Below are 26982 nucleotides of genomic sequence, written 5' to 3'. Positions count from 1 at the left end.
ATGTTGCACTGTGAGGGAGGAGAAATGACCCAAAGAAGGGAGAGATGTCAGACCACTGGAATGGGAAGGAGAGAGAGAGAGAGAGATGCCAGACCACAGAATGTAAGGGAAGGAGGGGAAAGAGAGATGCCAGACCGCAGAAAGGAGAGGAGTGAGATGTTAGACCTCAAGAAGAGGGAGAGAAGGAGAAAGAGATGCCAGACCATTGGAGAGGAGAGAGATTTCAGGCTATGGGAAGGAAAGGAGAAAAATGCCAAATCATATGAGGGGGGAAGGGGGAAGACAGAGATGTCTGACCATGGGAGAGGGATGAGATGGTGCATAGGGATGGGGGGAAAGGGGAGACAGAGGAAGAAGATGGTGCACAGTGATGGGTGCGACAAGGAAGAGATAAGAAATGCTTCTTATGGATAGGTAGGAGTAAGGGAGAAGAAAGAGGGAGGAGATGGTACATATGGATAGATGGGAAGTGAAGGCATGGAAAAGTAGATTTTAAGAAGAAAGCAGAAAAATGGAAGAAAGTTGAATGTTAAAAATTAATGCTAAAGACGGATGTATCCTTATGAATAAGTCAGGGTTGAAAAATATCAAACAAAAAGAAGCCAGAAAAACTTTAAATATCACACCAAACTGGCTTCAACAAATACTAGTCCATAAAGTGTGATCCGAGTGACTATATAAAAACGCTCAGAGATATGAAACTCTGAAGGGAAGGCTGCTAAACCTCCCTAAAAAAAGAGTTCACCTTCCAGTCATTGCAACTTCATAAGTCAGTTGGGACCCCTCAAGTTGCACTTAAAGCTAAGTGAATATAGTGGTGCAGTTCTTTGCTAAGAAAGAGAAGATATGATCTCCTACATGTTGAAGTATTTTAAGAACATTAACCTTCTTTTTTAGACAATTATTCTCAGAGTCTTAAAGTGTGACCACTGACTTATGAAGTTGCAATGACTGGAAGGTGATATTTAAAGACAGATATATGGCAGAAAGTGAAGGAGAGAAAAACAGCAAATGGATAAGGTGGCCCTGGATACACAGTTAAGAGCACAGACAGGACGTGCAGCCAGAGATTGGGAAAGATGGTTTGAAAACCAAAATCACCAGGCAATGAAGGTAGGGGAAATGATTTTATTTTCAATTTAGTGATTGAATTGTGTTAGTTTTGAGAAATTACACCTGCTGTCTATATTTTGCACTGTTCAGGAAGAAATGCATATGTTTCTATTTCTCTGGGGGTTGTACTGCATGCAGAGTCTTGCATCTTAGGGTTTTGTTTGTATATATTAATACTTTTAGTTTAAACATAGAAACATAGAAATAGACAGCAGATAAGGGCCACGGTCCATCCAGTCTGCCCACCCTAATGACCCTCCCCTACCTTTGCCTTCTGAATAGATCCCATGTGTCGATCCCATTTGGCCTTAAAATCAGGCACGCTGCTGGCCTCAATCACCTCCAGTGGAAGACTATTCCAGCGATCAACCAACCTTTCAGTGAAAAATAATTTCCTGGTGTTACCTCGTAGTTTCCCGCCCCTGATTTTCCACGGATGCCCTCTTGTTGCCGCGGGTCCCTTGAAAAAGAACATATCCTCCTCCGCCTCGATGCGGCCCGTGAGATACTTGAACGTTTCGATCATGTCCCCCCTTTCTCTGCGCTCCTCGAGCGAGTATAGCTGTAATTTGTCTAACCGTTCTTCGTACGGAGATCCTTGAGTTCCGAGACCATCCGGGTGGCCATTCTCTGAACCGACTCCAGTCTCAGCACATCCTTGCGATAATGCGGCCTCCAGAATTCCACACAGTATTCCAGGTGGGGCCTCACCATGGATCTATACAATGGCATAATGACTTCTGGCTTACGACGAAACCCCTGCGTATGCAACCTATGATCTGTCTTGCCTTGGATGAAGCCTGCTCCACCTGACTGGCAGCCTTCATGTCCTCACTGATGATCACCCCCAAGTCTCGTTCTGCTACCATTCTAGTTAGGATCTCACCATTAAGGGTATAAGTCTTGCATGGATTATGGCTGCCCAGGTGCATAACTTTGCATTTTTTGGCATTGAAGCTGAGTTGCCAGGTCCTAGACCAGTGCTCTAGTAGGAGTAGGTTGTGCATCATGGTAAAGATGTTGAATAGGATCGGGCCCAAGTTTGTGGTCCTGTATTTGTATAGAGGTTATCTTTGTTCTGCATGTGTGACCAAGGCCAGGTCTTCTGGTAAGAATGAATGTTGAGAAACATACGTAGTTTAATTTTGTGGTTAACCATTATGTATTGTTAATAAGATTATATTGTGTGTATATATTAAAAATGGATGGAATAAAATGGTATTACAATTAGTACTATTATGGGGCGGGGTCTTGCAGATTGTGCACTAATGTTCACATTAGAGTACATAACCCCAGATTCTATATTTGGTGCCCAAAGATGCGCATACAAATAAATTGGATAATGAGCTCTAAATTAGCAATACTTGGGTGCTAACAGTCAATTATTGATGTTAATTGGCATTCATTAAAATTTGCACACACATCTGGATGTGCATTATTCTATAAGGCACAGCATCTAACTCCCATGGTGCGTATCTCAATAAAGTGAGGAGGCCATGGACTAGGGTTACCAGATGTCAAGGAAAACTCGGACATGTCCTCTATTTAGAAGACTGGCTGGATGCCCGGACGTTGCCGGGTTTTGGAAGGCCCCCAAGCTCAGGCTCGCTTCTGGAGAGCCACTGACCATGCATGGATGTGATGTGATGACGTCACATGTATGTGCACATGCGTGTGACATCATCGCATCACATCCGGGCATGCTTGGAGGCCCTCCAGACACAGCCCGATCTCAGGAAAGAGACGAGGCTTTTATAGGGGCAGGGCTGGGGTGGAACAGGGCAGGGCTGGAGGCTGAATGGGGTGGGGCTGAAGTTGGAACAGGCGGGACCACATGTCTTATCTGCAACAATCATGACTTCCAGGGGCAGAAGCCTAAGAGAGCATATGCCCCTAAGTTTGTTATCTGATGCCATGTAGGGTTAAGTGACTTATCCAAGATCACATAGAGGGGCATCAGAATATATAAATTTATGACTCTGTCGTAATAATTTTATGGGTTCTAGAATAAAAGCAAACCGCTTTATTAAGAATAGTGACCAGACACTGCCCTATAAGCAGCTGAATTCCGTTCTGGACTGTCCCAGCCGGCCCACTCATGAACACGAAACTACCGACCCTTCCAAGCAGAAAACGGCGAAAGCCTGCAAGCCCCAGGGTGCGTTGCGAACGGCTGCGCCTGCGCAGTGCGCTGCTGACGTCCCGCCTCGCATGCAGAGGCGAGCCGGTTCGTTCTCTGCAAGCGAAGACGAGCCGAGGGAAGCGAGCGACCCGTGCAACCGCGCGGCCGATGCAAGAGGATCCCGTGGCGGAGGGGATCGTCGGGGCTGGCGCCCTGGGTGTAACGTGCACGATGGGGCCAAACCCTCGTTTACCGTGAAGGATGTAAACTGCAGGCAAGGTCTTGTCGTCCTGCGCTGCGGCTGCCCGGCTTTCCCTCCTCCTGGAGACATGTAATTGCGGAGGAGGAGGGGGGTGGCTGCTGCCTCTTTGCCTTTTTTTTTTTTTTTTTTTTTTTTGGGGGGGGGGGGTGCTATTGGTCCTGTAAAGCGGCAAAACCATGAAGAAGCAATTCAATCGGATGCGGCAGCTGGCCAACCAGACGGTGGGCAGGTAAGGGCTGCTTAGCTCCATAGGCAATTGCCTGTAACCTCTAGCGCTCAATGGCTTTCCTCTTCCCCTGGATTACATTTTACTCGTGCAAAATTTGCAGCCGAGACTTGACCTCCCGAGAAGGTGAATTCAGCGGGAAAGAGAGAGAGGCCTGACGGGTTTAAGATGCACATTGTAGACACCAGGAACAGCTGCAGGGTTTATTTACATGCTTGTCTGCACAATTGGTGCATCTTACTGTAGTCTGCACTTGGGCTGCGATTTGCGAGGCTGCTGCAGTCGCGCTACTGCCGATCTTGCAAAATAAATGGAGTGCTTTACTCTGATTGTTTATTTAAGGGTTTCTTTCCTCCCAAAGGACGGGAGAACGTAAGCTCCAAATCAGCAGAGCCCTTCTCTTTCTAGACCAGCCTAGTCCTCCTTTTGCTGTTATTGTTCCTGATCCCCCGTCTCCTCCTTTTGGCTGTTGACATAGAATCCCGATTTTCCTAGCGAGAGGAACTGCTTGGCCTCGGGGCATCCTGAGCGGTGCCGCAAACACTGCAGAGAGCAAACAGTCAAATGGGACTTTGCCGCAGGCGTTGGAGCACAGGAACCCCTGCGTAACACGGTGCCAGCGCATTTCTACATGCTTGCAGAGGAAAAGTGAGGCGGGCTGTTTCCACGGATTGATTTGGATCTCCTGCCGTGCACGTTTGAACCTCAGTGTCTGAAGGGTTATTTTGAGCATGCAAAGAATCTAAGGAGGGGGGGGGGGGGGAGATTGCAATCGTAAGGATATTTGGGAGAGATCCATTGGTATGGTGGTTTAAGGCAGAAAAAAAACCCCAACTCAACTTTCACGTTGATTTCATGGCATATCTCTGGTGGATGACAGAATGTCAGCAAAAAAGATTTTGAAGTAAAAAAAAAAAAAAAAAAAATAGCTGCTTACAGCCTAACCTCTAAGATATCGAGAAATTTCTTGGGGATTGGGGTCTTGACTATTTGAGATTCTTTTTGCCCTCATCAGTCTCCTAACCAGCCTGTTCAGATGATCAAACCAGATCTTGGAGTAAAAGGCAGAAGGAGGAACTGCAAAGGACAGGAGGATATGGATTTAAGTGAGCCTGACTTCATGTGTGCTCTGGGACCGTGTCCAAATGCATGGTTTTATTTATTGTTGTAGATTTCTCAGCAATTTTGCAATAGCTTTCTTTTCATAAAGCCTGCTGGACATATTTTCTTTTGCTAATGAAATGTGCTCTTGGAGCTGAAGGGTTATGGGAAGGCGAGTAGATGGAATCTCTTTCTGCATCCTGCACATAACAGGCCTCGTACTATCACCCCCCAGAGTAGCATATTTAGGCTCGTAGATAAATATTTCATCTTGGAATGATTATATGTGTCTCATGTTTTGGGGAATTCCATTTTTTGTTTCATTTGCATGTTTGGGGGGGGAGGGGAGGGGGTTAGAACAATTGTCTTCCTAGTTGGTGTGCGTGCATTCTCATGCTTTTGACAGCCCATTCTAGACTTTGGGGTGGGGGTGGTTTGGATCTGTTCCGCCTAGAGTCAAAGCAGTCTTGATCTGAAATGCTTTATCTGCAGCACATTTTAGGCTTTGCTATTAGCCTGTATTTAAAAAATATATACATTTCCTTATCTAACTGGTATGTTGATCTGTCCCGAGAAATGCTTTTTGAGGAAATGAGCAAAAATGGTCTGACTTCAGTTCAAGAACTCAAAAAGGAAGGGCCCAGTGTCCTTTTGGCCCTACCTCCGGCCAGTCAACCCTGTGTTTAGATTATGGACTGTTCGCCTGTAGTAGTTGATATACACATATGATGTTGATATGCACATATTATTATAAATTAACAAATGCATTTTTTTCCTTACAAGATTATACCAATATGTTCTTGGTATGACTCATTGATAAAGGCTGGAAAAATATTTTTGCAACAAATTAATTGTTCTCCATCATTCTTGGGTCTTCATTAATATCTGGCCTTGCGAAGGTTTTCATGGTGGTCAAACGTGCACTGCACACAGTCTACCAGATCCCTAGAAAGCATCTCTGAAATCATGTTTATGAAAGACTAGAGGTTCTGATACCTAGTTTTAGATTGATATGAAAATGATATCCAGTTGGTTGACCCTGAGCCTAGATTATTGGTCCCCAACCTACCTCTAGCCAGTTAGGTGAGGAGGATATCCACAATTGGACAAATTGGCTTACAGTGGAGGCAGGGCTGGCAGATTCATCTCATAAATATTCATTGTGGCTATCCTGACTGGTTGTAGTCCCCCAGGATAGGTTTGGGAACTACTGGTATGAATTCTTTCTTCAGATGAAGGAATGTGGTGGACATTGCTAGTGAATTGAAATAGCTCTTTTTTTTTTTACTAGTTCTGCCCAGAGCAATGAAATTCCTAGAAATTCCCAGGAAGTGTGGTTTGTAAGTTAAAACTATTGCAGCTAAGTGTGAGTATTCTGTATTACTAGTTGGATTCCTGTCCTTGTAAGTAGTGCAGTGTGCTATCGTGACAGAAACCTTTTAAAAGAAAAACAATACTGTGGGGTGGTCAACATCACAGAGACGGTCCTAGCTCTCACAGCAATGGACCTTGGTACCACAGAAACCAAAGTGTCCACAGTCGAAAAAATGTGGAACCAATTCCTGGATTTCGAAGAGTTTTAAAAAGGTGTAGTTTATTAGAAACAATTGCAGATATAAAATCCATAGTGTATAAAAACCAAACACATTACTTGCTGCAATCTGATGACCAGACCCTACATAGGCCGTGTTTCGGCAGTGTTTGCCTTCCTCGGAGATCCTTAAAAACAGCTATGAATACAGCAACTTCTCAGAGACGTCTGTGAAGAAGTCCTCTAATTCTCCTGGTCGTGCCGGCTCACAATCCAAAGATTACAGCAAGTGACTTTATTGTTTCTGTAATGTGTTTGGTTTTTATACGCTGTGGATTTTATATCTGTAATTGTTTCTAATAAACTACACCTTTATTAAACACTTGCAAGTCCAGGAATTGGTTCCACACAGAGACAGAAACAACATGATGGCAGATAAAGGCCAAATGGCCCATCCAGTTCGCCCATCCGCAGCATCCACTATCTCCTTCTCTCCCTAAAAGATCCCACGCTTTCTTGAATTCCACACAAATACCACCATTTCTCTAAAAAAGTATTTCTTTAGATTACTACTGAGCCTATCACTTCTTAACTTCATCCTATGCCCTCTCATTCCAGAGCTTCCTTTCAATTGAGTCTCGCCTCATACGCACTTAAACATCTTTATCATATCTCCCCTCTTTGGCCTTTCCTTCAAAGTATACATATTGAGATCTTTAAGTCCTTCCTCCTGTTATTCACACCTTCTCCATTGCAGATTTTAGTATAATCCGCAAAAAAGGGAATCTTACCTGACACTTACAAAAATGTTAAAAAAGAGCAGGCCCAAGAACAAAACCTTGAGCCACACCACTGGCAACATTCCTTCTCCTCAGAGCGACCTCCATGGAAAACTTTTGATGCTGAATGAAGAGGCAGCAGATCTTTCCACATATTCTTTTCAAACCAGTCACTAATGTGCATATTAAGTCCCAGGTGGTCAAATATTCCCCGTTTCCCAAAAATGTGTGCTTTTCTTCTGTTTCGTCCCAAGTGCCTCAGTTTTTGGTGACTTTTGCAGTTGCTTAGCTCCATTACATGCCTCCATGGTGATTCCTCTACTGTTCTTACAAGGCAACCTACAGAGAAGCCCTTTTATCTCGGAAAGCATGGGGGGGGGGTCAAGAGGGAGGTTGGAAGGAATGGGGGGGTTGGAAGTGGATAAAAACTGTTAATGGTAAGCAGAGAAGGATCAGAAGAAAAAGGGAGAATTTTCAGTGGGACAAAATTTGGCACGGAGATAAAGATGTCCTTAAAGTGCAGACCTATAAACAACAGTGTTTTCAAGTCTGTAGTGAGTAACGGTTGCATGAGTGTGGTTTGTGAAAAGTCACTGAGATAGTGATGTAAGGACTGAGGTGTAGGCTGAGTTGCCTTTCTACAGTCTTTCCCTGCTCTCCCTCGTAATCCTGACATATTGGGAATGAAGAAGCCAGAGATAGTGACTTTTCTCTTCCTGTCATTAGACTGTTGCTTAGCAACAGACTCCATGCCTCAAATTGCACACTGTGGCCTCCTGTGCACTATAAATACTATAGACCCGCTTTACTTCTGAAAAGGTGAAGGTTCTCCTCTGAATAGTGGTTATAGTAACCCAGTTTCAATCAGTCAGGCTGTAAGGTGAGATAAGATTTTCACAGCGATGGTGCAGAATGAGAAGTGATATTGCAGAATGTATCTGTCCAGTGAGCCTGAAAATGGTGGACAGTGTTAGCAAGAATCCATTTTGAAGACCTGTACAATTGTTTGGTGATGCTTTGGAAAGAAGATGAGTTAAATGATAGAGACTAGCCAAGCTGCTGAGAACTTCAAGTTAGAGGTCTGCACGGGAACGGGGATCGCGGGAATCCCCTCCCTAACCCACGGGACTCCCATGGGGGCCCCCCTCTGGCCCGCGGGACTCCCATGGGGATGGAAGGCTTTGGAAGCAGGGTTCATCCATATAATATAATGGACATGTCAGCCTTAGTAAAAGAGGGGGTTTATAAGTTAATTACCTGAACAGAAAACAAAAAAAGGGTTCCACCAAAGAGATTCCACAAGGAAAACAGCAATACAAACACAAAAGAAACTGTGGAATTGATGATCCTGTCAGAAGTAATTGCTGCTTTTTATGGGGACAGGTGGGGATGGAGGTAATTCCTTGTGGGAACGGAGAGGATCCTGACGGGGACGGGTGGGAATGGAGAGGATCCTGGCGGGGACGGGTGGGGATGGAGAGGATCCTGGCGGGGACAGGCGGGGATGGGTGGGATTTCTGTCCCCGCGCAACTCTCTACTTCAAGTCTGTTCTGAAATATACAATGTGAGAAACAACTGTGCTGGTCTAGACCAATGGTTCTTAAACCTGTCCTGGGGGGACCCTCAACCAATCGGGTTTCAAAGATATCCCTAATGAAAATGCATGAGTGAGATTTGCCTGTAAAGTAGGCCGTTGGGCATGCAGATTTCTCTCATGCATTTTCATCGGGGATATTTTGAAAACCTGACTGGCCGGGGGTACCCCAGGACAGGTTTAAGAACCATTGGTCTAGAGCAGGGGTGTCCAACCTTGGCCCTCGCCATGTCGGGTTTTCAGGATTTCTCAAATGAATATGAATGAGATCTGTTTACATACAATGGAAGTAGTGCATGCAAAATAGATCTCATGCAAATTCAGTGGGGAAATCCTGAAAAACCGACTGGAATGCAGCTAGTCTAGAGCATTTACTGTCTTGCGTTGAAGCTGTGGGGAGGGATATGAGTTACTGCTTATTTGATGAATACTTTCCTGCTGGCTAGTTACATGTTAATGTGGAGTGCTGTGTACATCTTGCAGTGCTATGGAAATGATAAATAGTAATAGTTCTTGTACGAATTGCATCATATACTTTTCCAATGATCAGTTGCCTGATGTGGTTGGAGCTAAACAGCAGAGGGCATAATTTGAGGTTGAGGGGTGGTAGACTCAAGAGCAATGTAAGGAAATTCTTCTTTACGGAGAGGGTGGTGGATGCCTAGAATGCGCTCCTGAGGGAAGTGGTGAAGAGGAAAACCATGATAGTGTTCAAAAAATAGCGTGGGATGAACACAGAGGATCTCGAATCAAAAAATAATGGGTATATATAGAAGAACTAAGGCCAGTACTGGGCAGACTGTACTATGGCCATTTGGTTGAGGATGGGCCGGGGAGGGCTGCGATGGTTTAGATGGGCTGGAGTGAGCTTCGACGGAGACTTTGGCAGATGGAACCTAAGCTCAGTACCAGGCAGATCTTTGGGTTCTGGCCCAGAAATAGCTAAGAAGAAGGAAAATTTTAAAGTAAATCAGTAATTTAAAGAGTGGATGGACAATTCGTGTCTTTATCTGCCGTCATCTACTATGCTACTAACATAGTCATGCTGGGTTGCCTTGGACAACCTCTGGGAAGGTGTTTAAGAAACTAGAATAAATAGAAATATAACAGGGGTGGGGGGGGGGGGGGTGGAATTCTTTAACTTGGTGCCATATTATAGCTCTAATTCTGCAATATAATGGCAGATGCACCAAAGCTGTTATAGAATACCAGTGCAAAGCCGCATTGGTGTGTCAAAATTTAGGCAAAACTACTTATGACAGGTCAGTGGTTGGTATAAGTTGCTGCACCACAATGTGTTATGCAATGCATGCAACTGATATTATTTTGTAAGTTGCACATGTTGCTAGGCGACATGCCCGTGCCTGCCTGTCTGTACACCCCTTGCATAGCACCTAGAACGTTTGTGCCTATATCCCTATAATTGACGCCTCTGATGCTGTAGCCCAAGGCAGAAATTAAGGAATGGGCCTCTCAGTTCCTCTCCTCTCTGCCCCCTCCCCTGATTTCGCCACCCACCAAATGCCCTCCCATCTAGCATCTTTCCCTTCATTTTTAGAATCAGCTGCCCAATGGGCTCCTGCGGGCCGGGATGCCCTTCCCTTCTCCCCACCTGGTTCTGAAGGCCCCCCTCACTTGTAAAAATACAAGGAGACCACTGGTGGGGCAGTGTTTCTCTAACGCTACTCATGGCCTCCTCGGTGCTATTCCTCCGCCATGGTCTGTCAAAATGGAAACAGGAAGTTATATCAGAGGGGGGGGGGGGGGGCAAAGAAACGGTGCCAAGGTGGCTGCGGGCAGTGCTGGAGAATTGCTGCCGTGCTGGCAACCTCCTTGCATTTTTACAGGTGAGGCGGCTTCAGAATCAGGTAAGAAGAAGAGAAGGACATCGTGGCCCAAGAGGACCCCTGGAACTGTTGGAGGGTAGCTGCCCCTGATTGCCCTCCCCCCCCACCCCAGACACTGACCTGCCTCTGATGCACATAAATGCTACCATTCTATAAACCATGTGCACTTAGCACTTAATAATAGACACCAAGTTATAGAATGAAGAGGAATATGTGGAGACCATCTAGGACAGGGATTCTCAACCTAGTCCTTGGGATAACCTGACTGGCTGGGCATTCCAGGATACCCATAATGCAGTGCTTCTCCTACTTTTTTTTTTTTTTTTTTTTGCTCCAGCACACTAAGCAAATGTTTTTCGCGGCACATTATATTTCAGATTATAAAATTGCAAAACCAACAAAAAATTAAATTTGAGAGTTCTTTAATCTATGTATGGGCAATTGTAACAACGGTGAAACTAAAGTAGATAGAATAGAATTGCTAATCAGTGCGATAGATGTGCTTGTTTTTGAATGCAAATTAACTCAAAATGCGGCTCGATAGTCGACAAGCCAACACGCATTTCATCATCCACCATCTGCAGTCATTCTCTGTTTTTTCGATTTAATTTCTATCAGAGCTGGAAAAATCCAAGTTTGCAAGGATGAGAAGATCCAAACGGTAACAAAGCCTCGATTGCTTTGTTGCTCAAGTTAGGATAACTAAGGCATAAAAATGAAATTACTTGCTGTTAGCTTTCAAAGTTCAATCACATCACAAAGAATGATGCTAGTCTGGGCGGTTGTATCTTCTGCACACAGACACTCATAATTTTGACAGACTCTTACATATGTGACATACATATCATGAAGGGAATTTTTTAAATATAAAGTAAAATTCTTGAATCTCTCGTAGCCCACCCGGGCACAGTTTGAGAGACACTGCCATAATGAATATGCTTTAGATAAATTCACTTGCATTGCCTCCATTGTATGTAAAACTATCTCATTAATGGTGGATATCTTGAAAAAAAAAAAAAAAAGGAACAGAGGAGCAGCTTGGTAGACAGAGCATCAGGCTGAGAGACTGGGAAGCCAGGGTAGGGCTGCGGAGTTGGTACACCAAACCCTCCAAACCCTCCGATCCTGCCTCCAGCTCCTACTATGTATAGCAAATCTAATAGAAGTTGGATTAATTACAGAAGCAGAGGATATTTATTTATGTACACAATTAGGACTAATAGACTACAAAATATTTGAAGTTTGGACAAAGAACTTGAACAAAAAAAAAATGCTATCAAATGAAAATATGTGGTAAGTTTATGGGCTCCTTTTACAAAGCCGCGCTAGGGCCTTAATTCGCGGAATAGCGCGCCAGCCGCTACCGCCTCCTTTTAAGCAGGTGGTAGATTTTCGGCTGGCGTGCGCTAATCCGGTGTGTGCGCTAAAACCGCTAGCGTGGCTATGTAAAAGGAGCCCTATTATTATTATTTTTTATTTTGAAGCTGGAGTCGGTGCATTTTTACCAACTGAGTTTACTCAGAATTGCATCCAACTCCAGAGCCTTGAGCCAGGGTTCAAATCTTACCTTTCCCACTGATGCTCCTTTTGACCTTGGCCAAGTCACTTTCTCCTCTATTGCCTCGGGCACAAACGGAGAGCCTGACTTACTAAGGCTTCTCTCTCATCCTTTGCCTACAAGGGAAGACGTTTAGCAAACCGGGCTCGTAGATTGTAATTCCTTTAGGGCAGGGAAATTACCTGATTTGTTATTGGTTTTGAGCTTGAGTTTTGGGAAAAGGCAAACAATTTAATCCAGTGCAAAAGCTTCATGAAAGGTCCAAACATAGCTTCATTCAAAGTAGTGGCCTGGGACTAAGAATTTGCGGTCATGGCACAAAAAATGTAAGTCTGTGTTCATTTACCACTCTTTTTATGCAGGGGTGGCTCGACCATCTTTTGCACGTGACCCTGCTGTTGAACCCCTTCTGGCACTTGCTGATGAGACCCTGCAGTGAATCTCTGTCCAGGGCCCCACATCCCTTCACATTTTCCTCTGGCTGCCCTTGTGTTTCTGTAAAGGTTTGATGATAAGTTAGTAATATAGAGCCATATTCCATTCATTTGACTCAAGCCACAACATGATTCTTTCCAGAAGAGCTGCAGTCCTGGCATGTCATTCCTCAGTGGCAGGGAGGTCTGGGAAGACGCATCCATGCCTGAAACATTAAAGACAATGGATTGCAAAATGGTTCATTCTGACATTAGCCCTGGACAATACTGTGATATATTAGCTCTGTAAAGTGCTTAAAGAAAGGTTCGGCAGCCACTGACATAAATGGAGTATTTCTTCCAGTCTTACTGGACAAGAAGCTTGCAAATTAAAAATAAATCAAATGATGACAGGATCCTATTTATTCAATTTAAATGTGTGAATTGATATCTTGCTTTTCTAAGCACAAGATTAAAGCGGTTAAAACAAAGCAGTATAATTATAGAATAACATCATCCAGCCTATATAGCAGGGGTGTCAAAGTCCCTCCTCGAGGGCCGCAGTCCAGTCGGGTTTTCAGAATTTCCCCAATGAATATGCATGGGATCTATTTGCATGCACTGCTTTCATTGTATGCTAATAGATCTCATGCATATTCATTGGGGAAATCCTGAAAACCCGACTGGATTGCAGCCCTCGAGGACACCCCTGCTATATAGTGAAATATTAGTCTCAGTGTGTCTAATGTCTATAGCAGTAGGGTCACCATGTCAAGGGAGTGATTGAATTTTGTTGGCAGCATGAGTTTTTGCTTTTGTCCAAGGGATTATTTTACTCCAGCATGAAAAGTCTTATCCTATACGCTCTCCAGTCGGGACTTTAATCATCTGTTTCAGCTCCTGAGGAAGATTCGAAACGGAGCTCTGTCGAGCTGTGATGAGCTATGACAAGGTTCAAGGTTTAAGGTTCAAGGTTTATTAAATATTTGATGAATCGCTGAATCTATTTACAAAGCGATGTACATAATTAAAAATAGGATAGAATTAAAAAAATACAAAATACATAAACATTGAGATTAAGACAGGACAAACATTAGTTGGAAGGGGAGGAGGGTAAAAAGATACCTCTATTATATTGAGAAAGACAAATAAGGGAAAAAACAAAAGGAAACAGGATAGTTAAAAAAAAATATTATAAAAGTCGAAAAAGCATCTTTAAAAAGGTGTGTTTTCAAGGATTTCTTAAAAGAAGGGATATCTTTTTCGTTTTTGATGTGTTGAGGCAAAGAGTTCCACCATTGGGGACCGATTACAGAAAACATGTCTGATCTTCGTGTACCTATTATTTTTAGAGAAGGAACAACTAATAGATTTTGAAAAGATGATCTGAGTGTTTGAATGATTCTTTGATTATTACATTTTTTAAAAAGAAAAAAAATCTTTTGAATAGTTTTAACATAACTTTATTCTTCTATACCGCCATAATCAAACAATTTCTAGGCGGTTTACAACAGAAGAAGACTGGACAATCAGCGAAATACAATTAATTGAAATACAGCAATTTTCCTAAAATATTCAGTATAAAATTTTAGTTAACAGTAATGTCCTCATTTAGGTAATAAATTTGTCAAACAACTTTGACTTGATTACTTTTCGAAATGCATCATAAGACAACACATCTCCACCAATTCAATTACCCACCAGGACTGCTGCTTACTTGCTTGAAATGCAAGAGTCCTGTCCAAAAAGGTGTTATATCTGCAGCCAGTAATTTTTGGATAGGCAAATAAATTGGAATTCCTAGTTATCCTCGTTGGACTATATAACACAAAGGGCTCCTTTTACAAAGCCGCGCTAGCGGGGTTAACGTGCGCAACTTTTCATCACGCGCTAACCCCCGCGCTGGCCAAAAACTACCGCCTGCTCAAGAGGAGGTGGTAGCGGCTAGCGCATCCGGCGGTTTAGCACGCGCTATCACGCGCGTTAAACCGCTAGCGCGCCTTTGTAAAAGGAGCCCCAAATCAAATAAAAGGTAATTTGGGGGAGAGCCCCAAACAGCCTAAAACAAATGCACAAAAGTTTGAACAACACTCGTGCTTCCACCAGGAGCCAATGCAGCAGTCAATAGTAAGGACTAATATGGTCAATTTTCTTCAACCCAAATATCAGTCGGACAGCCGTTTTCTGTACTATAAGGGGAAGCGTTTTTGAAACGCCTTTTTGTCCCTTCTTTCCCTTCTTAGTTCTTCCGTTGAGTGTTTATTGAGTTTTCTATTTGATATTGGATTAAAGGACTACATGATGCATGGGGCAGGACTTATGAAGGTTTGACAACCTGGTGCTGGTCACCTATACGTTTCCTGCCTGGGGCTTAAACTATTAAATGATTACAAATTTATTTTTATAATTCAATTGTTTGGCCCGTACTGATATGCCTTTTCATTTAAATTTAAACTTGCCAGCTCTCAGCGTATTTGAAGGGTTCTGCCAATTATTATTTTTTGTGTAGATACTTGAAGTATTTTTGGCAATTTTGTTTGGTTCTTTGGTAGCCTAAGGGGGAGGGGGAACATATTGAGTCATTCCTAGCTTTGCCAATTTGCATGCAGGGAAATGTAGTTTATTTGCAAAAAAAAAATTATATTCCAATCTTAGGCAAGTAACATCCTTTAATAATATATAAACAATAAAAACACAGAAATTTTAACATAAAATTTGTACAGCAGTAAAAACACAGACTATACTACAAATGACATTCTAATATCTTAACTAGATAAATAAAAATCTCAACTTCATGACCTAAAATACTTACTGCCTTTAACTAGGTAAAAGACCATGGAAACCTTACTAAGGAGACCTTTTACTTAAATGCACTAACTGATTTAGCACATGCTGAATGCTAAGACACCCATTATATGATTCACTAAGCAAACCGATTGGGTATAGATCGGTTTGCAACCCCTTTGCAACCCGATTTCCCTCTGGCCCGATTCATTAATTTCTCCTGCGATCCGCTTCCGATCCGCACATGCAAATGAGGGGAATGACATGCAAAGTAGGCAGGGACCCGATTCACTAATGAAATCTTGCTGATCAACCCAAGAAGCGACTGCTGGGGACCAGTCGCAAACATCCTTTCCAACTCTCCAGCTCCATTGCTGCCCTGCTTTCTGCACGCCCTGCTCTCTGCTGCCCTGAATCTCTCCTGCCTGCTGCCCCGAATCACCACCCTGCTGTCCCCCGAATCTCTCCTGCCTGCTGCCCTTCTATCCCCTGAATCGCCATCCAGGACTAGCTTGCTACACACATTGACCTGGATTTTCTAAATGGTGCCGTTGTTGGCGGCCGCCTATCACGTGACAACACCATTCAGAGAATTGCGCCTCCGGCAAAGGTAGGCATTGAAAATATAGCCCAGGGTTTTTAAGGCCTACATTTCTGGCGTCTACCTTCGACGTGAATCATGCCTGCGTAGGCACTTTATGGTGCCTAATGCCACTTCCGGAATTACGCCACACTTACAGTGGCATTACGCACCGTTGTTTAGGTGCTGGTGAGCATCTTGAATTTTCTTTTAAGTCCTCTTTTAAATGGCGTTTTGGACTTAACTTAGCTTCCAGTAGGGCGCCTACTGGTGCCTAAGTTAAGGTACCTTTTAGAGGCTATGGGCCTTTGTAACTAAATCAGTTCCTTATATCTTGTTTAACTGTGTAAACATATTGTCACCTCAAACTTGTATTTTAGTTAAAGTTTGTTCTCTGTTTTTACAAATTTGTACACCGCCTAGAAGGCTGATTGGGCAGTATAAGAAATTTTAAATAAACTTGAAACTTGCCTTGAGATTAGTCTCCCATCTATTTAACCTTGCTAACTCTGCACCACCCATCTTGTCCTCATCTAATATCTTCACTTGACCCCTCAGCTATATGATAAACTGCATTGTAGAAATGCATTAGCGTCATATCTGTGTTATTTGAATGTTCTGATTTATGTCATTAGGTATTATGCTGACGTATTACTCTTTTTGAAAATGACCAATTATTTTTTTTTTTTGTAAGTTTCTTGTTGTAATACATCTAGGATAATTCTTTTGTAATCTGCCTTGAACTGCAAGGTAATGGCGGAATAGAAATCCCTAATGTAATGTAATGTATTATATCTCTCATATTTGAATTGCAGTGCTGTTAATAAATATAGTTTGGAACTGTTTCATCGTAGTCCTAATATTAAGTTTCATTTTGCTGATTTTGAATTTACCTCATTAATGTTTATATTTGGTCTTTTTACTACAGTTATGCTGGTAACAAATCTGTAAGCTTTACATAGGTCCTTTTACTAAGGTGCGGTAGCTGTTTTAGTGCGTGAAAAAAAATTAGCACGCACTAAATGCTAACGCGTGCTAACGCGTCTGAATGATATAATGGACACGTTAGCACGCGCTAAAACCGCACCCGCACTTTAGTAAAAGGTCCTGTGAATTGTACTTGCTGTACACCACCTTGGGTGAATCTCTTCATAAAGACGGTTAATAAGTCCCAATCAATAAACCATACAGCATGCCAATACTAAAAGTAAGATATAGATCAGCCATCATCACCAAAGCCTAGCCTGAAAAAGTAAGCCTTAAAACATTATAAAATGATAACAGGGTTGTAATTTCTTGTGGCAATGCATCCCGTAATAAAGGTGCAATTGAAAATATTTTGTGACTGGGAGTCATCGTGCTGCGATTTCATGGCAGCCAATCAGCTAGCGACGTTCCTTCGCGCCTGCGCAGAGCCACCAGCTAATTGGCTGCCATGAGTTCTCGTGGTCCTGCAAGAACTTGCAGCAGCCAGTTAGCTAGTGGGTCTGCACGGGCAGTAGCAAAGGAAGGTTGCTTCCGCCGTAAATCACTGCTAGACCACCAGGGTACTACTAGACCACTAAAGGTACGCGGGGGAGGAGGGAGGAGGATAAAAATAATTGGAATCGACTGGGACAAGAGGCGGGAGGGATCCCTCCTGTCCCGGTCACTGCTGAACCACCAGGTCTCATGGCAGGCCCAACAGAGGCCTGCAAACAGGATCCGGGAGGGGGGAAGGCGGGGGTCAGCGCTAACCTGAATATAAACTGAGACCCCCATTTTTTAGGCTATTTATTTGGCCCCAAAATCTCTAATTATATTGAAGTATATGCACGGTATATCTCCCTACATGCAGATCTGTACTGGGGTCCCCAAGGCCAGTGTGCATGAGATCATTTTTATATAAAATCTCCAATGCATGTAAATTAATCTCATGCATATTCATTATGGATATCCTGATCATCTGAGTGGCTGTGGGGTTCCTAGAATAAATTTGGAAAGCTCTGAGCTATAGGCTGTCCATAATCGCTGCATCCACTCCAACAAAATCATTTTCAATAGATGCTAATCATTTAGTGCTGCCCCTCCTTCAAAGGCTTATGAATCTACAAGGCATTCGGCCTTCTTCTTCGCACCAAAATTGTGGAATGAATTGCCCCACTCAATCAAAGGTCTTCCTGTTTTCATTAGCTTTAAAAAAGGCTTTGAAAACTTTATTTTGAGCAGAACTTTAATTAATATTTGGTGCTGCCTTCTGACGATCCTCCGGGAGAACCAAGCTGGGATATGGTTAGTTTTTAAGTTTAGGTTGTGAACGTGGCTCTTGATTGTCCTTTAATTAATGGAGTTCCTTTCTTCACTGATGTAGGTTGTACACTGCTTTGACCATCTTTGGAGTTGCAGTATAACAAATGTTTACAAAAAAATATAAATGTGGGAGCAGCACCTTGCTCAAATCGCAAAGTTCTGTCCCTTTCCAAAACATTCACAAGTAAGATTTTTAGTTGAGAATAGAAGATAATATTCTGCCCAAGTAAGCTTGGTGCCTCAGTGAGTCCCTTGTTTCCAAAACTAATCCATTTCTTAAGAAGAATTATTTGAACTGGTATAAGAAGGAAAAATAGCGGGAAGGAAAAATAGTTGTGTTTTCAAGCTTTATTTCCTGAGGCTCCAGTTAGATTTTGATCAGACTCTGGATGGTTATTCACAGTGTCTTCCTTTTCAGATATAACCCTCCTCTTGCACTGCTACCACACAGTCTCAAAGGAACTGTGGCTTTCTTGTAATTGCACCTGTTTGTCTCAGAGATAGATAAGAATTGATTTCCTTGGCTGCCATTTTAATGTACTCTCTCTTCTTGGCAAGACGTGAATCAAGCCCATCAGGTCTCCAGTTTGTAAGCAGACTTATAGCTGAGCTCTGCATTTACTCTCTGCTTCGTTTTGCATTTGAGTGTATTTTGTATATTTTTGATCTGGAATATTTTTCACCTGTACTTTTGAGCCTCCAGCTCAATCGGACCTATCCTGCGATAGGCTATGTTGCCATGAACCTTCATTTTATACTCACCATGCAAATGAATTTTATAAAAATCTCTTCCACCTTCTTCCGCACTCTCATCCCTAGCATTGCCAGATCCTTATCTTAGGCGCTAACCCCCAAGGTGGACCCTAGCATCCAATAACTGTGATTTGGGTTGTTCTTCCCAATGTGCATCACTTTGCATTTGTTCACATTAAATTTCATCTGCCACTTGGATGCCCAGTCTTCCAATTTCCTAAGGTCTGCCTGCAATTTATCACAGTCTGCATGTGCTTTGACAACTTTCATCTACAAACTTAAGCACCTCACTCATCGTTCCAATTTCTAGATTATTTATAAATAAGTTAAATAGCACTGGTCCAGAACAGATCCCTGTGACACTCCACTGTTTACTCTCCTCCATTGAGGAAAATTAGTCCTTGGTTAGGGCTCACAGACCACGGTCTCATATAAGCGCGCCCTAATTCCAGCCTGAAAGTGACACTGTTGAGCAATGAGTGAGACAGCCTTTCTTTTCCCTCTTTCACATATGCCTCCATACCATTTCCAGGCCAGCAGGGGTCAGTGCAATGTTATTAAGTGCTCTGAACAAAATTTTAGCCTTGCGTGCCCTTCAATTAACTGTCAGGTCCATAGCCCTCTCCACCTTGAGATTTTATAATTAAACTATACAATCATGATATCCCAAACTATTATTATTATTTAGGTATTTATATACGCCTATCAAGGTTATCTAAACAGTTTACAATCAGGTACTCAAGCATTTTCCCTATCTGTCCCAGTGGGCTCACCATCTATCTAACGTACCTGGGGCAATTGAGGATTGAGTAACTTGCCCAGGGTCACAAGGACTCTCCACCGAATGATCCTGTAGAAACACACAATTGGACATTATACTTTAGAAATTTTCCCCATTTACACAAAGTATATGATTTTAAATATCTTTTATAGCAAAAATTTTATAGCAAAAATTTTCCCCATTTACACAAAGTATATGATTTTAAATATCTTTTATAGCAAAAAAGCACAAAGGACCTCAACAAACAGGGACTTGTCTTTATTAACCCCACACAAGCAGTGTTTCAGTGTACAACATCTGTATCGGGGTCTGCAAAAAAAAAATAGATATATATATATACATACATACAGTGGTACCTTGGTTTACGAGCATGATCCGTTCCAGGAGCATGCTCGTAAACCAAAACGCTCGTTTATCAAAGCAGAGTTCCCCATAGGATATAATGGAGACTCGGACAATTCATTGCTACTGCTGCCAGTGACCGACATAAACATAACAGAACTGGGGCACTGGGCTCTTTCCACAGCCAACCAACCTCACTGGGGCCTTGCATCTTTAACTTCTTTTTCGTTCAGTGCTTACATTCATGCCGGCTTTCTCCTCCTTCAAGCCGCAGTGCTCGTTTCAAGCTGCGGGCAACAGTTCCCATGTTCCCCCCACGGCCGACCCGGAAGCCCTCACTGTGCCGCGGTGCCTACCTTCATGCCGCAGTGCTCGTTCCAATCTGCGGGCAACAGTTCCCATGTTCCCCCCATGGCCGACCTGGAAGCCCTCACTGTGCCGTGGTGCCTACCTTCATGCCGCAGTGCTCATCCAAGCTGTGGGCAACAGTTCCCATGTTCCCCCCATGGCCGACCCGGAAGCCCTCCCTGTGCTGCAGTGCCTACCTTCATGCCGGCTTTCTCCTTCTTGCCGCAGTGCTCGTTCAAAGCGGTGGGCAGCAGTTCCCATGTGCCCCCCACGGCCGACCCGGAAGCCCTCCCTCTGATGTCGCAACGTCAGAGGGAACGTCTCAGGGCCAGCCGCAGGAGGCATGCAGGAGCTGCTTCCGCGGCCCAGAGCGAACACTGCAAGGAGGAGGGAGCCGACAAGAAGGCAATCATCCAGGGGCGGCAGACGGAACAAACGCATTGCCGTCGAGCGGGACGCATGGGGCAGCAGGTTGGACACCCTAAAAGGCAAAACTGAAGTGAAAGAGCATCAGAAAGCGTGCATTGCAAGGTATGGAGAGGGGGATGTGGGATGTTTTACTTTGGGACATGCTCGTATAGTGAGTCAAGCTCGGTTTACGAGTCATAAATTTTACAAATGTTTTGCTCGTCTTGCAAAACACTCGTAAACCGCGGTACTCGTAAACTGAGGTTTGACTGTATATAATTTAATAAAAAACAAATACCAATAAAAATTGATTATATTGTTTTAAACAAATGGAGGGGCATAATCGAAAGGAACGTCTTAAGTCCGTTTTCGTCTAAGTCACAAGTCATTCAAAGTAAATAACAGCTTAGGACACATTTTCGAAAAATACGTCCAAATTTTTTTTCGTTTCAAAAATTGTCTAAGTATATGTCTTGCCAATCTGATCGTCCAAATCGCTAAATCGTCCATCTTTATGCCACATTTTTATCCAACTTTCCATCCAAGTCAAAAACGCCTAGAACAGGGGTGTCCAATGTCAGTCCTCGAGGGCCGCAATCCAGTCGGGTTTTCAGGATTTCCCCAATGAATATGCATGAGATCTATTAGCATACAATGAAAGCAGTGCATGCAAATAGACCTCATGTATATTCATTGGGGAAATCCTGAAAATCCGACTGGACTGCGGCCCTCGAGGACCGACATTGGACACCCCTGGCCTAGAACAAGCCCTGTTGGACGTGGGAGGGGTCTGCAAAGTGATGGACTGAACACCCAGACATGGCACCATGTCTTCATCTCACTACAGCTCCCTTATAGGTCATGGTGAGCCCCCCCAAACCACCTCCAGAATCCCCTAGACCAGGGGTAGGCAATTCCGGTCCTCGAGAGCCGGAGCCAGGTCTGGTTTTCAGGATATCCACAATAAATATGCATGAGATAGATTTGCATCTCAAGGAGGCAGTGCATGCAAATCCATCTCATACATATTCATTGTGGATATCCTGAAAACCTGACCTGGCTCCAGCTCTCGAGGACCGGAATTGCGTACCCCTGCCCTAGACCCACTTATCTACCAACCCAATAGCCCTTATAGCTGCAGGAGCCACTTATATGCCAGTACAAAAGGGTTTTGGGGATGTTTAGGGGAGTGCACATGTTTTAATATCAATGCAGTGATTGCAGGGGCTTATGGGCATGGGTCCTCCTCTCCATGGGTCCCTAATCCATCCCCAAGATGGCTTAAGACGCCTCTGTGCAGCACGACTAGGCTTTCCTATGTCGGGCTGCCAGGTGATGATGTTCTGGAGGCACAATTTTCAAGTTGTGATTAATATTTTTATGGGGTGAGGTGGGGGGGGGGTCAGTGATCACAAGGGTAGTGTGTGGGTGTTTGTATTATGTGTTTGCAGTGCTTATCTGGTTACTTTAGGTGGGTTTTTGTGACTTAGACCATGTTTTAAATGGTCTAAGTCACAACATCCAAGTTTCGTCGATCCTGTGCTGTATAACTTTCGGTTATACATGCAGTAGGACTAAGTCTAAGCCTGCCCATGTCCCGCCCAAATCCTGCCCTTGACATTCCTCCTGACACGCCCTGTTTAGCTATGGTCGTTCAGCAGCACTATGAAGGCCTAGGTCGTTTATAAATACGTCCAAAACCTGTTTTTTTATTAGCACTTGGACGTTTTTGATTGATGATCGTCCAAGTGCCAACCTAGGCCGGTTTTTGGACGTTTGTCTCTTTCGATTATGAGCCCCATGGCGTTTAGAGAAGGCATGAAAAGTAATTCAACCAAAAATTAAAATCATAGCATTAATGGATATCGTTATCAAATGTGAACAGTGTGAAGGAAGACTACTTAAGTGGCGAGTTGTAGAGAATTAGAACTTAATGCAACGATATAAGAGATAAAAGATTTAATGTGATACTCAATGTGAGTGAGAAATAAAGTAAATGTGAGATATGATTCAAATCAATTGTCAGAATTTTACCGGCCAATGAGCAAAATGTGATGATCAAACTTCGTGGATCAGAATTACATTTCATTGGTGTCTTCTACACCGCCAATACCTTTCAGTTCTAGGCGGTTTACAAAAGAATTGGCCTGGGCATTCACAGAGAAATTACATGGTTGATAGTTGGAAAAAGCATTAGGATCTGGGGATTCAAGAAGGTTTAGTTAGATCAATTGATAAATTTCTTGAATAGCATGGTTTTCAGTTTGTTCCTGAAGGTTTTGTAGTTGAGCATTGTGGTCATAAGATTGGAGAGGTGGTGGTCTAGAGTTATAGTTTATTATAGTAAAAGACACATTACCATTAATCCTCCTCAAAAAATACTCCTCCTCACTTTGAACACACTTATCCCATCATTCTTGCCACTTTCTGAAGCAGTTCTTGAAGTCTTCTTTCGTGAGTGTCTTTAGTTGAGTTGTCATGACTGTGTCGATATATTGAATCGATTCAAAACGTTTACTTTTCATGGTCATTTTGACTTTGGAGAAGAGCCAGAAGTCACATGGTGCTAGATCTGGTGAATAAGGTGGATGAGGATGCACCGTAATATTTTTATTTGCCAGAAGCGATGTGTGACACGGAGCATTATCATGATGGAGGATGAAACCGTTTGTTCGTTTCTCAGGTCATACTCACTCGACTTATATTCAAATCTGTTGTTAAAATGTTTTGACCAGAACCATAAGAGATGTTCAGATCCTCAGAAATTTCCCAAATAGTCAATCACCTGTTTGATTGAATCATTTCACTTACTCTCAACATTCTCTGGTGTTTTTATGTTGAAGAACTGGATGGCGCTTGGCAGCAGCATTCACTGTATTTTTTTTTCACACCTTGAATATATAGTTCAAATAAAAAATTGCCAGCTAAAAGGATATATTCCTCATATTTTGGCTCAAGCGTAGTTATTAGGGGAAGCAGCTTCAGCAATCAGAAATAGTGCTTAAAGCTGCCCAGGGAGTCAAAATCATTGGATGTTGTTTCAGGAAAGTGTAAAATCCAGTTAAAAGGTTTAGCTCAAACATTTTCACATTACAAAGCAGATCAAGCAATCTAAACTTGCTGGTACTTACATTAAAGCCCCGTGGAATTAAAAAAAAAATCACCCGAAACACAGATTCAAACACAGTCTACCTTTCAGGGTGGTAGGGGAGGGGGGGGGGGTTTACACAGCTTGAACCATAATAGTAATTACAACACAAAGCGGTCATCAAAATTCAACTGAATGAGTAATCCTTTAGGGTAAATAGGGCTCCCCCAGGAGCATAGAAAACAATCTTAAAGTCCTGAGTTATTTCAGCAGGAAATTGAAAGTAAAAAGGTGGGCATACCTGCTAGTGCAGCAGCCTCAAACTGAAACCCTTTGCAGGGCCACATTTTGGATTTGTAGGTACTTGAAGGCCTCAGAAAAAATAGTCAATGTCTTATTAAAGAAATGACAATTTTGTATGAGGTCAAACTCTTTATAGTTTATAAATCTTTCCTTTTGGCTAAGTCTTAATAATAATATTGTAATTTATAGCTAAAGAGACATATGATCAAGAAACTGTTTTATTTTACTTTTGTGATTATGATAAACATACCGAGGGCCTCAAAATAGTACCTGTCGGGCTGCTAGTTTGAGACCACTGCTATAGGCTAAAGCCCTTTACACCTGCATTGTGATGTCATAGAACTTTATGGTTATGGAAACAAAGTACAAAAAATTGCACCCTCCAAAATACAGGACAGAAAAGTCACCTTTCTTTACAAAAAGGGAGAAAAGACCTCAGTGTCTAATAGGGGCTCATTAAGCTTCCCATGTAGACAGGCTAGTTTTAAACAGAATTTAATCCTAGCAGACACATCCTTGGTCAGAAAAACTCCCAATTAGTAAGTGAACCTCTATTCTAATTTTCTAATAGTTTTATATATTTTCTTATAGTTTTATATATTTTTAAAAAAATTTTTCTTCAAACAACAATTGTCAAAAATAGAAGTCACTTATCTGAGCACTTCAATATTCAGGTGTAGTCCTGGAGTAAAGCAAGCAGGAAAAACTGCTCTATGGAAAAAAGCTATCAGTCAAAACATTCTTCCAAAATATCCAACAGGGGCCCCTGTTTCGCAACAAAATGCTTCGTCAGGGATTTGAGCGATCACACACCCGCTGACTGAGAGATCCACCACCATAGTAAACCAAGGCATTCTGTGGAAAAAGTTCCTATTTTATTTAAATAAAAAGTTCCTCTTTTATTTATTATTAGCATTTATATACCACTTATAGCCTAAGGAGGAAATTCTACTGACGCCTAAATTAATTGAAAAATGCAATTAGAAACGGCAAAACATGGCAAGGTTGAGGCACCTACTGACGTCTAAATAAAAGGTGCCAGAATTGCACCTAAGGCCACCAAATGCCAAAGCAGGGGGTATTTATTTTGCAAAATAATTATGTAGCTATAAATGTCCAAATTTCCTTTCATAATAAAATTGTCAGACCTTCTTAAAAGACCTAAACCTCCCTTGGTCGAATACTGAGAGTGACATCCTATCCTTTGCTAGACCAAGGAAGTATCATCATTCACCATTAGGGGGGAGGTATATGTGTAAGCAGAGTACTGATGTTGCAGAAAGGTCAGAAGCCACAAATGCAAAGCAGGAGAGGCTTTGGGCTATTTTGAGGCAAGCAGTTACCTTGCAGCACCGGCAGGCAAGAGATTGCAAAGGGCAGGGGAGGAGGGCTTATTGCTTATTTTCTGGTTTACAAAGCTCGCTTTCCTCCTCTGGTGACATACGTACCTGGCCATGTCTCTTGTCACATCATGCCAGTCCAAGTGCCATGCTCATCCTGTTCTAAATCTGTCCCCTGCTTGCTGCTGTCCTGCTGAGCAAGTGTAAGAAAGTGCCAGTTTGGTCCTCAGATAAGAACTGTTTAGGCCAGCAAGACTGTCCAGCAGCTGTCTTTGTCTCTCTAACAGCACCTTGGAATTCTGTCATCATTTTGGTTGCTAGAATTTTCCAGCGGGTGATTCCAGGCTCTCTGCCTTCCTCTCAAAAAAGGGGTTTTCCCTCATGTTTCTTTTGAGCCTGCTTCTTCCAGCTTTATTTCATCCCCCTCCCCCCGCTTTTCTCTTTCTGCATAATCTGCTCCTATTAAACACTGTAGCGCTTGCTCAATAGCACAACTCAGTAGGCCTCACCACCTGTGACCTCTCTGAAAAGTGGGTCTGATTCCTCTTAAGCTCCCATCTACTACTTTTATGTGTTATATGCCGTTTTGTTTAATCATTGCTCTCTTTGGCAAAGAGTTGGTAAATACTGATTTTGATGGAGGGTTTCAGGGTTAGGTGGTTTTGGGAGTGCCTAGAAGTGTTGAACTACCCAATAGAAATGTGATGGTGGGGGTGTGTGAACAGATGAGATATAGAATGGAGCGCACAGCTGCTCGAGGAATTAAAAAAAAAAAAAAAAAAAAGACCGAGGTGGATATAAATGCAGGAATGTGAATTCTCTGCCAGGTTTATAGCCGTACCAGCTGTCCTGAGCTGTTTGGCTGGCATGGGATGTGTAGAGAGAAGTTTTAACCAGTGCAAGATGGTATAAGTATTTCTCTTCCTTTTTTTATTTTAGGATTTCCCTCTGTCCAGATTCCAGCCATTCCCACTCTAGTCCTTCAGACTGTAGCTCTCTTTGGAACCTGGTATGTGTGTAGCCTGGACAGGAGATGTCACTGTTGAGCAATGACTGGGGGGTTCTCCTTGTCCCCCTCTCCTCGACGCTATGAGCACTGTCTCCTTGTCACATGCCAAGCTGGGGAGTCCACCCTCATGACACTGAAAAATATTCATGGAAAAAGGGCGGGTGCATGAAACAGCCTCACAAGTTAGATGGTGGAGATAAAAATAGTAACAGTTCAAGGGAGCAAGAGATAAGCACCAAGGATTCCTGCCTGTGAAAAAAAAAAAAGATAAAACTAGACATCAAAGGATAAATTCTATGTATATGGGGCCTACAATAGTGCTGCTATTTAAGCCACACTTAAAGTTAGTCACAGTTTATAGAATGGTGCTAATGATTGGGATCCACAAAAAAGGCTAATAACGTTGCAGA

The 26982-nt window shown here is 42.9% G+C and overlaps 1 protein-coding gene and 1 long non-coding RNA gene across 6 annotated transcripts in view; one reads left to right on the top strand and one right to left on the bottom strand.

Moving 5' to 3' along the window:
• The first annotated feature begins 3350 nt into the window (after window positions 1-3350).
• The window catches only part of ARHGAP44 (Rho GTPase activating protein 44), a 232785-nt gene continuing 209153 nt past the window's right edge, over window positions 3351-26982 (top strand). For 3 of the 5 annotated variants that reach the window (XM_033961795.1, XM_033961799.1, XM_033961794.1), the window contains exon 1: window positions 3351-3726. In XM_033961795.1, coding sequence (XP_033817686.1) covers window positions 3674-3726 — 53 coding nt within the window. In that variant the 5' untranslated portion in view covers window positions 3351-3673. The remainder of the gene's footprint in view (window positions 3727-26982) is intronic. The other 2 variants (XM_033961793.1, XM_033961796.1) reach the window with 1 other exon arrangement.
• On the bottom strand, window positions 12021-25734 carry LOC117368288. The gene is made up of 3 exons (XR_004540940.1): window positions 25672-25734; window positions 19743-19803; window positions 12021-12774 (listed from the first exon to the last, which is right to left on the bottom strand). It is a non-coding gene; the product is annotated as an uncharacterized LOC117368288 (long non-coding RNA).

Source organism: Geotrypetes seraphini, chromosome 10, assembly GCF_902459505.1.
Source record: "Geotrypetes seraphini chromosome 10, aGeoSer1.1, whole genome shotgun sequence".
Taxonomy (NCBI): domain Eukaryota; kingdom Metazoa; phylum Chordata; class Amphibia; order Gymnophiona; family Dermophiidae; genus Geotrypetes; species Geotrypetes seraphini.
The sequence above is the reverse complement of the archived record's forward strand: the minus strand, read 5'-3'. Positions and strand labels throughout refer to the sequence as shown.